This window comes from Pundamilia nyererei, unplaced genomic scaffold (genome assembly GCF_000239375.1).
Source record: "Pundamilia nyererei isolate P.nyererei 1_Seehausen unplaced genomic scaffold, PunNye1.0 scaffold00020, whole genome shotgun sequence".
In the NCBI taxonomy this organism is placed as follows: Eukaryota; Metazoa; Chordata; class Actinopteri; order Cichliformes; family Cichlidae; genus Pundamilia; species Pundamilia nyererei.
The window spans coordinates 2,342,130-2,356,371 of NW_005187421.1; the positions used below are offsets into that span (position 1 = coordinate 2,342,130).

A 14,242-nucleotide genomic window follows, 5' to 3' on the forward strand; every position below is an offset into this window, starting at 1 on the left:
CGTACTTTAAGGCTGCAGACCCTGAATTGGGATACAGCCACTGTCAAACAAAACCCAAACAGTCCTGACCCGCGACAATATGAAACAGGAAAATACCGCCGTGTAATCCATTTATTTCAACAAAGTAACTGTATTCTAAATACCACCTTTTTAAACGGTAACTGTAACGGAATACAGTTACTCATATTTTGTATTTTAAATAAGTAACGTAACACTGCATGTAGGCCATTGATTTTCCCTAATAAAACCACTTTTACATCACATACAGCTTCAAAAAGAACATATTATTTGTTACAAAAACATGTGCAGGCTTGAGGTTTGAGGCAGGAGACTAATAGTTAAAGTGGTTGACTTTAACTCCTATTAAATCCCTGGGGAGTCGTTTTTGTCACTGCACAGGATGTTCATATGAAAATATTTTTTTATTAAAGGGTGAAATTTTAAAAAGTAGGATGGTGAAAAATAATAATTTTCTAAAGAAAGAATAAAAATAGTTCATATTTTGAACTTCTAGCAGTATAAAGATGAAATTATAAAATGAGAAAATTACTTTGAAGCAACATTTACATGTAATGGTTTGGAGCTGTTGGAGCCTCATGGAAGGTCACTAGCACAATTTTCTGTATTATATGAGTTAGTTCACATTTATAGATGTGCCAGTTCTCAGACTGTCAGCCTTAGGAAAAATAAAAGCATGCCCTTCTTTTCAGACTTTAACTGGTGCATGCCTGAACCAACATGTTGTTGTAATTAAAACTCTATTTCTGTATTATATACAGTCTGTGGCTTGGACTATGCACATTTCCAGTGTGCAGTGCTATAGCAAAGCCTGACTCTGAAATGATAATTTCTCCTCGAACAACCACCTACAAATATTTCATGCATGTCACATATTTTACTGAAAGGATTCTTCAAGGAAGGGATTAGTAGCTGCATGCACAGCCGAGAGAAGCTTTTTGAGCTGCATCAATGGTCATAAATGTGATCAGCTGTGTCTTGCACTCTGCATTTTGACATATTGTTTGCTGGCTTTGCAAATCATTTAGCATATCAAATTCTCCTTTAAACGAGATCTTTAACTTACTTCGCCCCCTCTCATCTGCTAGAGCTTTGTCTTTTTGAAGCTTCTGAAAACATGCCACCTTATCTCTTGTTTTTGTTTTATGTTTTTTTTATTTTTATTAAAACTTTCAAATATAATTTCAGTACATTTTACTGGTCTGCTGTATTCTTCTACAATGGCTCCTTTAAGAAGTTGTGAGTTCATCTCTGAGGTTCCTAATGTGTCCTCACTCCACTCCCTGGGCAGATGCATAGTCTCGATTTGTTTTTATGTTATAGTTTATATTTTCTCTTACTGGTTGGCAGATTTCGGAAAACTAGCTATCAGACATTTCTGAGGGATTATGAGCTGTGGAAGGAACAATTTCCATAAATGTGCACATTTCATAGTTGGAATGATCATTTCAACATTACTTTTTTTTTTTCCAATGAAGGAGGGAAAATCTGGGTGGCTCCAGTGGCTGATCAGATGCGTGCTGTTCAGCTAGTTTTTACAATATTACAGTTTCTTTGTAAGTATTTTCCAGATTTGGAATGGCTTTCCATTATATATGAATAATATTTCCTTGCTGAAATCAAAAGTGTCATTTGGCTTAGCCTCTTAATGTGTGTCTGTCTGTTCCCAGCTTGTCATTAAGATATCACGACACAGTGGTTTTGTTTTTCCTTTGTCGTTTCTCATTCTTGACTTAATGCATTCATCTTTGCTTTGTGCTTTTTTGTGTGCCTTCCCATCTGGTTTACAGAGTCCTGTCTATCCTGCATTTGTAGCTTTTATTGGCTTTCTTGTGGGAAAACAATATATTCAGGAACAACAGACTGATTTTCTAAGATGGTGAAAAATATTTGTGTGAATGACGCCTGCAACAAGAATAAAAATCTACAGCCTTGTCAATCGTGTCTCATACTGGTCCCAGGAAACTGCAATGTTTCAGACCAGAAAGCAAAACTGTCCTGAACAAATGAAAAATCATGAAACATCCACACGGATGACAAAGTGAAGAAGAAAATCAATACAAAACATCCTTGTAATGGCTAGAAAAGTAGCTGCATATTTTAAATACAATGAAGGCTTAAATACATTTGTACAATGCTGTGCTGATACAGAAACTGCAATAGATACATACATATATATATAACAAAACATAATATAGGCTTAATTTACTCATATTTTAAAGGGAATTACAGGTGACAGTAGTTGGGGCTTTCCAACTGTACTCTTTAATACAGTTTTTCTCATATTACACTGTTATTCAAATGTATTGTCCTGTTTTTTAATATTAACCACTGCCATCATGCCACTAAAACTCTCCTGTAAATACTCAACTGATGGCTATGCCATAGTCGAATTCTCTGCATTTATTACGTCTAGCAAACTGTTTAGATGCTTTAATCAATCATATATTCAAACTGGGCCTTTCACAAAGATGAGATGACCTACTTTGAGGCACTGCACAGCATTTTTATTCCTCAGTCTCATTAATAAAGATGATGTCCCACATTTTAATGGCCATTAGTTTACAAAAGCCCACAGTGGGAGACATGCACTTTTTAAGGTCTTGCTTTATCCCATTAAACATATGAAAACAGAAAAAAATCACATGGTCCTTTGCAGGTGTTAAAATTAGGTAAATGCAGCCTCAAATCAACAAAATACATGCAATTGTTGGTGTTGGTCAATTAAAGAAGAGCTCTGTGATCATTAACCAAAAAATTGAAGCCATCATTTAGCAGTGAGAAAGATTATTTACATGTAGCGATCAATTGTCAAGCATGGTAGTGGAGGGGTGATGATTTGGGCTTGTTTTGCAGCAGCAGAACCTGAACACCTTGCCGTCTGGGAGTAAGCCTTGAATTGCCAAAATTCATTTTTTAAATTCCTTTTTAACACATTAAGTTTTTGCTATAGTTACTTTTTTTTAATTTACCACAAAGTAAAATATGGTGCCCTGTAATGTGACATTCAGTCATTTCAGTCTACCCTTCAGTATTAGTAACGTGTCCCAAACCAACTCCTTGCACCACATTTAGTTTGCTGAGATCTGGTCACCCTACTTTTGATGGTTGTAGTAGATCTACAGGATTCTGTTCACTGTTTTGGCTCTTAAATAGTTGATTATCTACTGTACCAATAAATATAATTTTAAGCCAGTTAATGCAAAGATGTTGAATTTTTGATACGGCACTGTTTCCAAAAATGCTGAAGAATAACATAAACCTCTTGTTTGTTTTTATGACGTCTGTGTGTCTGTTTATGTCTGGCCTATTTCTTCTACAGAGCTTGGGGAGCTGCATGCTCCTGATGAAGTGGAAGTGTTACATTATGAATGTGGAGGTAGATCACTTACAATCACTCAACACAGTGCAAACCTGAGATGTTCTCACGTATCCACATAACAAAGCACACATGTGTGATAGCTCTCTGAGCAAAGGGAAAAGGCATTCTATCTTACTTTGTGCTCTGAAACTTTTGAGTGACTCTGTTCTCCAACGATGCCCGTATGTCTGTTTTCTGTTAAAAAAAAAAAGAAGATTAATGTAATATTTTTTGAACGTGTATATGATTCAATTTATAAATTGATCACAATGAAGACTGCGTGAAAAATATTCATTAATGGTTAAAAATATGCGACTTAACAAAAATATAGCAATAAATATTTATGATGTCACAAGGCTGATAAATCATCTGTCCATCAGAGTTTCTCAAAGTTAAATCTCAATGTGACTTTGTGGCACATTAACAGAAGATGCTGCCTCTGCTTATTCATTTGCATAAGCCGCACACGGTAGATTTTAGTTGCACCTTAATTTGCATATTGCTGAGCAGCGTCCCACTGTTTAACAGCTGGTTATATTGCCATCCCCAGCCCACCTCCCCCACATAGCTCTGCCTGGGAATGGGTGGGAGGGCATCTGGTGGAGCTCGGCACAGGTAACTGAGGTCACCTGTGGCCTCAGGTGATGTGGCACCCACACCGATGTACCGGGTAAAGTAATTGGATCTTGGCCTATAGTCTCCGATTCCATCTGGACCTGGTGAGTGGATAAAGCAGGTAAAAAAAAAAAAATACAAACAAACTCAAAGCTTTTATTCACATCTTTAATAAACTTAAGTACCATAAAAATGTAGTCTATATTCAACTTAAGGCGATTTAATAAATATTATTATATTATACACAAACACAGACAGGCACAAATAGTCAGTTTGGTTCAGGTTATAGTGCCATCATGTGTCCAGTTGCAGCTATATTTGCTTGGACATGCACCATTTCCTTGAATATTTAATAATTGATCAACCATGGTGTGCAGTTTAAAGCACAATTACAGGAAACTGGGTTACAGTTATCTGGCAGCAAATACTTTCTTATTAATTCCAACACACTCACACTCATAAAGTATTATAGATATGGCAGCAGAGACATTGCTTCAGCTCTAATTTTAACTTCATAATTTGATCCCCCAGAACTTTAGTGAGTTGAAGAAACTAATAAAAGCATCTTCTCTGCATACATCGGCCTACCTGTAAAAATCATCCTCTGTCCATACTGTGGCTGTCCTGCAGTTGTTTCACTGTTTTGCATCATTTCTCTTCCTGTTATGTTTGGACTAGTTGCAGACTAGATACACCTAGATAATGGCCACCCATGGGTGATAACATGAGCCCAGCAGTCTGCTCTGTCCTCAGGGCCATGGCTGGTTGTCATGGAATCATTACTTGTATCCTAGTTACAGCCTAAAAGCAGATTATATTTAAGTGTTGAACTATGCCCATTCACTCCTTTATTTATATGAAGTATTTATGTATTTATTTATGTCAAGCCCTGTAAAATTAAGTAAAATATATCCTGTCCCTGGTTATAAGTAAATTAATTGTTATTTATTAAGTACATTAAAAAGCAGCTTTCCATTTGCTGCATAATAAAAACAAAACCTTGTTGATGAAGCAATGAAATACCAAATGAAAAGAGAATAGTTATTAAGCACATAGCAACCACGCAAACAGCAGAGATAAACAAACTGCAAATAACAGAGTGAAAAGCCAATTACACAATGAAATGAAATGAAATGAAATGAAATGAATGAATGAATGAATAAATAAATGTATTCATTTATTCGGAAACTCAATGAAACTACCAACCATGAATGCAAAAATAACAGGGTATTAAGAGTGGACTTGAAAAAGTCTTTACAGTTTGATTTAATATGAAAAGAAAAACTGTTTCAGAATCTTTGTAAAGCAAATGAAAAAGTCCACTCCATGTGAGCGGGGAACTGAAAAAGAGCAGATAATAATCTAAGTTACGCCAAGGCAGAAAAGTTTTGTAAAGCTTAAATGTTAAGGGCTTACTAATCAAGCCAGAATCTCGAAAAAGCTTGACCCCATGTACAAGGAGTTACAGTAATCCAATTGTAAAGCATAAAAACCACTTTCCTCAGACTATTAACAGAGCGAAGGAACTCTTAAGGAAACTTTTCACAATTCATTGATCAAGGCAGCTAAACATCCTTGTTGGTGAACAAAGACAGTCTGCTGTAAATGAGAGGTAAAACTATGTTTCATCAGCATAACAGTGATGACATATTATATTTTTCAAAGATGGATACAAAGGGGAGGGAAATGGAAAATATAAAAGTGGCCCCAACACAGACCCCTGGGGGATAACACATTTAATAGGGTAAGATGTCCCATCTGACACTGGAGTACAACCATAACCTGCAGGACAGCTTTGGCCTGAAATTGACAGAAAAATGTTTTGTCTTCTGGATTTTGGTCTAAACAAGACTTTAGTTTTGAAGGATGTTGGAGTGAATAACCTAGGTAGCAACTCAGTCTTCAGGGTGTGTGCTAGATTTCATCAATAAGGGTGGTACAGCTACTTGTTTAAAACAGGAAGGAAACACTGCATTGATCAAATAACAATGAATTATACACCAAGGTTCATATTTTCGTATTTTCTCACAGCTGTAATCCCTCATTGAGTCACTTGGTGGAGCCAAAGCATAATTTTTGCCACAATACGCCCTCCGTTCCCTTTTTTGTTAAATGGACTCGCCCATGATTAGCCGCCTCCTTGTGACAATAATCTCTGTCAAGTGAAATACAACAACAGCCAGACAGGAAATGCCACGGTGCTCCCTTCAAAACAGAACAGCATAATTTCTTAACCAAAGCGGACTTGTAGGGAAAATAATAACCTTGTTCAAAAACCTGCACGTTTAAAGAAGAAACTAAAATATTTCTCTATAACAGCTTATTATATTGATATAGGTGGACTCGACTGATTTTCTTTCTTTAAAAACGGTCATAAACAAAGGTAATTTTTGCGTTGAAGCCTTGCATAAAAGTGGGGAAAATGATGCATATTTATTTATGTATATTTTGCCTAAAATTTCCACAGCCTTCATTGTCTTTTTATTAGCGACATTTGGGGGTATTATTTTGAAAGGTTGTAAGTAACGTCCACTGGTAACTCCGCTGGTCTTTATGCTCTCGGTATGTCAGTCACCATGGTGGCATACAACAGAGCAGAGCGGCGGCGGCTCTATCTTGACTTTTAGCTCCATCAAAATGCAAACATAGTAGATTTTCTCAGTGAGAGGACGGGAGTCTTCCTCTGATAATGGGCGTGAGCTGGTTGCTGACGGGTTAGCCGCTTGCTATTTCCTCACTTTTTTGTTTGCTGGATCCTTACATGGAATTTCTCCCCCGTCGCTAGCAGAGCAGAATGCTGAAGAGACAAGGAATGGCTTTAATGAACGCTGGCTTGAATAAAGGGACAACACTTTCTACGCTAAGAAAATAACTCTTAAGAGGGGGAGTTTGACCGGCGCTTTTAAAGGAAGTTTCCTCCCCGGTGGGGACCGGTGTTGGCAGCCGGATTCGGCACGGGCAGCAGAAAGACAGACACCCTGAGGAGACTGCTCGGCTGTCTGGCTCCAGTCGTGGCCTGGCTCAGGGCACTCCCAGCTTACCCGCTAGCATCTGAGCACAGGCAACGAGAATAAAGCAAGACAATAGGGGGGACTTGTTTTGTATATATCCTGCCCCTGGATAGAGGTAATTTTAAGGATAAGGAATTCCACATCCTCTAGACGGCTTCTTCCAAAACAATGGCGTCTTACGTGGATAACAGCTTTCGGCAGGCTGTGATGAAAAATCCGGCTGAACGGACGCAACAGGTCAGAAGAAATTATTCATTGCATGTTGTTGCTAATTGGATTTTCATGGAAATTAGTAGCCTCCGCCGTTTTTTGTCACTTTGTTGCAACATTTTAGCATTGCAACATTTTAAAGTGTAACAGTTAAACAGTGTTTCTGAGTGCAACTGTTGCCATTCAGCTCGTCTCAGCGGCTACATCCCGCTAAGCCCTCTATCAGCAGAGATAATCAAGGCTACTTAATGTAACAGGAGCTGCGGCCATTGGTGGAACTCTAACCCGCCTGTGGCGTATAGCATCGCTCTGTGTATTGTGGTTTTACATCTCTGCACGTCGCAAACGTCGTCTCTTGCAAAACAGATTTTTTTTGCATGCAACAAAATCCAAATAATAAGGGTGGCGGAGATATATGTAAGGGTTTTAAAAGAGAATAACACAAAGGAGACAAAGAAAAGGGCAAGGGAGCCCAGAGGAAATCCGTTTGATCAGAAATGAATAGGATGTAGAAAATCTGTGATTGGGCGGAAAGTCAGACAGCACACTGCCCTGATGCAGATGGTGCACATGAAAAGTTTAAACAATGTTACAGTAGGGAAGGAAGTATTCAGACTAAGAACATATGTAAAATGCATAATCCTGTACCATAATATTACAAAGGTTTAGCCTTAAAATAGTAAATAAAACATGTTTGTGCTGAATCATATACACTTTTTTAAATTGATGCATTAATGCGTAAATCACACTAACATTGCAGGTGGAGATGCAGCATTAGTGACTAGCATTACTGCTTGGAAGCTCTATAATAATAATTTAAAAAACGCCAACATGGTATAGTAATAGATTTATTTTTAAAACGAACGAAAGATGCATCCAAAATAACTTACAAATACTTAAGTGAGATGGAAGTACATTGAGGGCCAGTGCCGCCCCATACCTACTCTCCAGCCACATCCCTGTATGAAAGTCAAGGACAAGAGGCTAATCCACAGATAGCGCGTGGACTATACTGGGCTGTAAATTTGGACATTACCCCGGTTTATGGTAGACGTTGACAGACTAATGCTTCTGATGACTATCCTATAGGTTACTTTTGATACCGCTACCATTGGTGCTTTTCTTGTCCTGCAGTTAAAATCAGGAGGAAAAAAATCTTCCAAACAGTTCCCTGCTACTTGTGTCTAAAGCTCAGTACTGTTACGTCTTTGTCCTACCTCTGAGAAGTTTGTAGTGCAATCCATATCCTGCCTGAACATGCAAATCCTGTGGGCTGTGGTTGTGACCCTTTGAGCTGCACATGCTTGTACACACCCAGGCTGGTAAGGTATCAGATATAGGACGTTATGCTTTGCATTTTTGCAGAGATCAAATATAAATCCAGTTTGGCTGTGAAGCTGAAATCATTTCATTTGAGCCGTCTCCACGGCTCCGGTGCCAAAAGCTTTACACATAATGGACAATCGATAGTCCATCACTTGAACCAGAGAGCTACAGTTAGTGGCACAGCCTCTGCCCATGTCTGTCTGACATTAAGGAAACAATTATGGTGTCACTGGTGTCACATTAACTGCCCTAGGCTCATGGTCTTTACAGCTTTATGCAAGTTGTAATTTGTATGGGTGACAGATGCCAACATGGTGATGGAAACTGGATAAAGAATTTGGCTTGTCTCACTAGCAGCTGTGCTCATCTAAGATTGGTTCATTACCATTTAATGATAAGCATTTATTATTGATCAGTATATTTTGAATTAATTCTCTTGTCTGTAAAGAAATGCTTCACATTTTTGAGAAGCTTTAATTTAAAAATTTGTGTCAATCTATTTTTTCTTCTGAAAAATTTCTCAGGAAACGAAAACAAAAACATTTTTCCTATATCTGGCATCCTCTCAAGATCTATGTCTAAAGCATAACCCGCCTCAACTTGCAACCCCACCTGTAAGAATTTACATCAGCATAGCTTTATTTATGGCCATCTCAAAGGGCTGTTTATGAGGCAGTCCTAACTTGCCAAGAGTATGTGAGAAGATATTAAGCACTTGGAATTTCTTGGCTTGAAAAGTGTCAGATTTAAAATACTTCAATAAAATATGACCTTCTGGAAGACTCTGTAAAATGATAATAAAAAAGAAATCAGTGGTATGGCTCTGGTCCTCGAGCACTTTGGAGCCACGGTATCAAATCATGCTGTGTAAGTATGCAAACATTTCATCCCAGAGGGCTTTACTGTAGGAAGTCTCTGCACTTCTGAGTGAGTGAGTGACAGGCTGGAAGGAGGAAAATGCTTCCCAGATCCCATAGGTCATTGCAATGAAGAAAAATGAACAGCAAGGCTGACTAGGGCAATTTTAACAGCGACTGTGATTGAGAATGATGGTGTCATTTGGGACATTGTAACAGGATTTGAATGCATCCATGTTGTTTTACAGTTACAGAGAAGTCCAAAGGAATAAAAGCTCCTGGAAAGCCTCTGCTTTTTCTGCAGAAACCACTATATGGAAATCTTATGACTCTGCAGCTACATTGTCATTGTTTTTCTGTACCAGCACCTTTCCCAAGTGTTCCTTTCAAATGTCTCAGGACTGTGCTGGCTCACGCAGTTTATCCTAATGGTGTTGGCAGGACCTCTCTGTCAGGATTAGCCAACAGTTAGAGGGATCTGTCTTTATCGCTCATGACTCGCCACACAGTCGGATTTGACCTATAGCATACGGCAGGTTAAATAGCTGACCACTTGACAGGTAGTGTTCTGGCCGGCACTGTTGCTCTCTGTCCTTTGCACAATTTATTTATATATATTTTTGCACTGTAAAGGGAAGGAAGAGCCCTGAATTTTTTGACATTTAAGGTCAAAGAATAATCGAGAGGGAAGGAGATGGAGGACAAGGATGCATTTTTCTCTGTGAAGCATTGCTTTTTTTCCAGCAGTGACATAAATTAAGATAATATGACATGGATATTTGATCTGTGATATCTTTTTTTAATCTGATATCTTTTATATACAAATTCAAACCTATGCTACACAGAGAATTACTTCCCTTCAGTTAAAGCACTGTTTCTGAAACTCGCGTTGTTTTTCTGAGACTTGCTCCCAGTGGCACTGTTGTTGTTTCCGTTAGTTCTGTTCATATGTTCATAACTTTTCTCCCAATCCAGGCATTTTGATTTAGTTCTGTTGTTGACGGATTTCCTTTACACACTATAAAATGCGGGTTTGTCTGTGGTTTTACTGCTTTAGTTCATGACTGTCTGATATTTTTTGATCTCTGTACAAATGACAGCGAGCCAGCTTCAGGAGAGATACTGATGTGTAAGTCTTTGAGGACAAAGGCATACATGCTTGGCTAATTAGCTCAATTTTAATATTCCATTCATTATCATTGTGTTATTTAATTTTTTTTCCCAGTATATTCTAACAAATACGCACACCATCACTCAGTTATTGTAAGACTTTCAAACATTTTCTTCTTTAGTTTTATTCCTAAATATTTTGACCTTTAAATAAGAAGTGTGAGATTTTCATTTGTTTATAAAGTTCTGTTATGTTTTTGTTTAAATTGAACAAAATCTTCAAGAGCAAACTTCATTTAAGTGGATTCAGTGTCTCTGTTTGGCCACTTAAAATGGGTTATAAATGCAGTGAAATTAGCTGGGTTGAAGATTTAGAAAGACAGCTTGCACAGACTGAAAATGAATTAATGAGTGATATCACTTCATTTAGTTTTGCTGGAACCAAAATGTGCACATACTTGTCTTTCTGTGGTGCGCAGTTGTGGCTCTGGTTTATTTTCAGCAAGTAGATGGATGCAGGACTGACATCTCTCCTCTTGTTTAGCCAGGTGGCAAAGCTAAAGGCCACAAACAACAGTCCTCTGCTGTTGTGACCCCGTTTCGCAGTCACATAGCTGGAAGGACACGCTGCCTACTTTGCATTGTTTCCACATATTCTGGATCAGCATAAGAGATCAGAGAAGACCTGCAGTAACCTTATAAGAGACACTAGGGGGAAGATGGATGAATTTGGGTGAATGTAATGGCCATTATTTAGCCTCGCAAATTGCAGTTAGTAAGGTAAAGAACCAGTCAGTCCAGTCCAAACATCTTCAGTGTTTCTGATTGTAAAATAGTCCAGTCTCTAGTTTAGAATGTGTTATGATCTTGAATGTGTACATTTATGATCGATTGCTTTGCAAGTACAAACAGTACGGTAGTTTAAAAATTTTTTTTTTCTTTTTGATGCAGCAAAGCTTTTACCACTTTAACCAGTTTACCTATGGCTGATTATAAAAGCATTTGCCAGACTGCAAAATGACTAATATGGACAAACCCACCCTGGCGCTCAGCATCCTGCTTAGCGCAGTCAGGAAGAGGAAAGTCGTCAGGATGCTTTTAGAGGAGGAAGAATGTCTGAGAACCACGAAGCTTTGTTTTTATTTTTTTTGAAGTGTGGTGTTGTTTTCTAGCTACCTTTCTATTTTTGTAACGATGTCAGAATTATGGAAACATCCATTTAAATCCCAATCACTGGTTGAAAAACAAGGATGAACTTCTGTAGTGTTTTTTTCCCCTTCGATTTCTTATATGCAGAAGTTTTAATGGTGCAATCTTCCTAGGCAGCACAAGGTTTCCTAATTCTCCAAACCTCCAGTCTGTCCTGTATATTTAGGTGCTGCTTGCCTTGGCGTTTGCAGGCACTCTGCAGCAGTAACCCTGTAGAAGTAAAGTGATGTCACATGTTATTCTTGTGTTGAAAGCGGAGACTGCATACAGACTGAAGTGGTTACACACACCGCGGTCTCAGTGACGTACATTTCCCAGTTTAAATACAGGGGATGATTTCAGGAAGGACTGGGGGGGGGACCTCCCAACATATGATGCATTCAAAGAAGACCGGCACAGTTTCTTACTCACTTATTTAAATCATACGTGCACATCTTTTTTTTTTCTTTCCCCATTAGTTTTTTTTTTTTTTATGATGTTGCGATGGCACTAAAGCATAGCGTTGTCTGCTGGTAGGTAGACTCATAAAAGCTATTGAATATATCATAAAAGACTTAAATCTCATGACTGTATAGGATGCTGCTGATGAAAAAGTTTGATCTTATAACCCATTTTACTGCAAGAAGATGACATTTATAGATGTTATACAGTCCATCGGTCATATAAATGTCTGATATCGTAATTGAATACAAGGCAGGCATGTTTTACATTCCTGAGGCGGTTTTACTTACTGGAATACACCAGGATGTTTGTGTAGCCCTGCGTGCCAGTTACTCCCTAAAATCTAATAATGAAAATGGCAATCCAGAGTAGTTTGTTTAAATGCACCACAAAGGTTGAAACAAATTAAGCACACAACAGCTTTGACTATTCTATAAAGCATCATAGCTAAAGCTCTTCAGCTTTTGGGTAATAGGGGTGTATTTCTACAATAAAAATATGCGAACATGTAAAATACTGTTAGGGATGTATAAATGAATCCTGTAAGAAATGCTTGACATTAATTAGGGTGATGATTGTATTCCAGCTGTGATAATATGTGAAGTCATTTAAATTTTTGTGTATTCTCAGCTGGTTTTCAACTTGGCTGATTTGGCGTTAGCTTTAGGTTTTGCTTTGTTTTATTTATATTTTGTCTGGATAGTTTTTCCAGCTGAGAAGAATTTGGGAGAAATGATGTACTTTGCTCAGTAGTTGTTTGGAAGTAGATCTGCAAAAATGTGAGCTGTGGCTGCATTGCATTCTGGTTCATTGAGGCTGCAGAGACATGCACATTTGATTTTATTTAGTTTTCTTTTTCTTTCTGTGCTTAAACGGCGATGGTGAATTTGGAGACGAGTTTGTGATGTTTTTTTGTTTTTGTTTTTTTTTAAAAAATAGATTTTGAAATATGTTTTTAGGGAAAGTGGTGCATCAATTGTTCTCATTTTCTGGTTTAGCACTAATCATATCAAATATCATTGTTGTGGAGCTTGTCAGCAGCTCGACCCAGTTTTGTCTTTGACCCACGAAAACAAGTGTGGTGGGTAGACTTCATCTTCAGGGAGGCACTTGAAAAAGTGTTTTATCTCACAGAAGTTGAAAGTATCCTCGATTTCCTTGAGCTAAACTGTGTTCCTTTTACAACAATGGAGTGTGAGAGAAAGTTAATGCAACACAATGGCTGAAATGTTTATCCAGACACCCCTGCTGGCTTCTGAGTTGCTTACTCTGCACTTTGTGGTTGCTAATTTCATTTTGTGCTCTTGGATGTTTTTGCATTGAGGGCTCACTCCAGGTTATCACAGTGGTTGCTTTGATCAGTTGACAGGTACATCTCTTTTTGAACTGCTTTGCAGTGCTTACAGAAAAATGCATTGTCTCAAATCATTGCTATCTCACTCTTAGTGTTAATTGGAAAATTCAATGATTGTGTGTAGTCCTGGGTTTCTCAGGTTTGCGCTATACATTTGTACCTTAGTGAAAAACATTGTTTTAGTAATTTATGTGCTTCATTCCATGAGATATTTTTAAAGCAAAGCAATCCAGTCATGGAGTCGAGGCTCCAAGAATTCCATTGGCCTTTATAGCGGAAGGCAGTAGACCTCATGCCACTGAGTGACCACAGTCTTTACATAACTTAGCATGAGAACCACTTGACTGCGATATTTGCGTGACTGCTATTGAATTACACTACTTACTATAGCGCCCATTAAAACCTTCTTTTCTGGGGGAGACTTGGAGGGGAAAAAGTGACGCCTACATTACAGAGAGCATGAGCTGAGAAAAATCTAGTACTCTGAAAGTTTTGCAATTCCTCAAATCTTGGCTAACACAGTTAATCTGATCTTTGCCTTATTGTAACACCGAGTACTTCTGGATATAATCTAAAGCTCTATATTATGCAACAATTACTTTGTCTGTGATGGTTGTACTATCCTTGTTGTAAACAAGTGCCAGACTACTTTGAGTGAATGTGCTGCTTAGCTTCAGTCACACACAGTACAGGCTCACTTTGCTGTATAATCTACTGTATAATCCTTCCT

The 14,242-nt window shown here is 38.1% G+C and overlaps 1 protein-coding gene and 1 long non-coding RNA gene across 2 annotated transcripts in view; one reads left to right on the forward strand and one right to left on the reverse strand.

Annotated features, from left to right (window-relative positions):
- Positions 1–3,511: 3,511 nt before the first annotated feature.
- On the reverse strand, positions 3,512–4,733 carry spmip2 (sperm microtubule inner protein 2). Its single transcript, XM_005726595.1, has 3 exons — positions 4,583–4,733; positions 3,866–4,095; positions 3,512–3,574 (listed from the first exon to the last, which is right to left on the reverse strand). Exons 1-3 carry the CDS (start codon positions 4,644–4,646, stop codon positions 3,512–3,514), a joined length of 357 nt encoding a protein of 118 aa, XP_005726652.1. The 5' UTR covers positions 4,647–4,733.
- A 1,823-nt stretch (positions 4,734–6,556) lies between these two features.
- Positions 6,557–14,242, forward strand: part of LOC102201101 (uncharacterized) — a 29,811-nt gene continuing 22,125 nt past the window's right edge. The window contains exon 1 of the long non-coding RNA XR_311553.1: positions 6,557–7,242. This is a non-coding gene — a long non-coding RNA (uncharacterized LOC102201101). The remainder of the gene's footprint in view (positions 7,243–14,242) is intronic.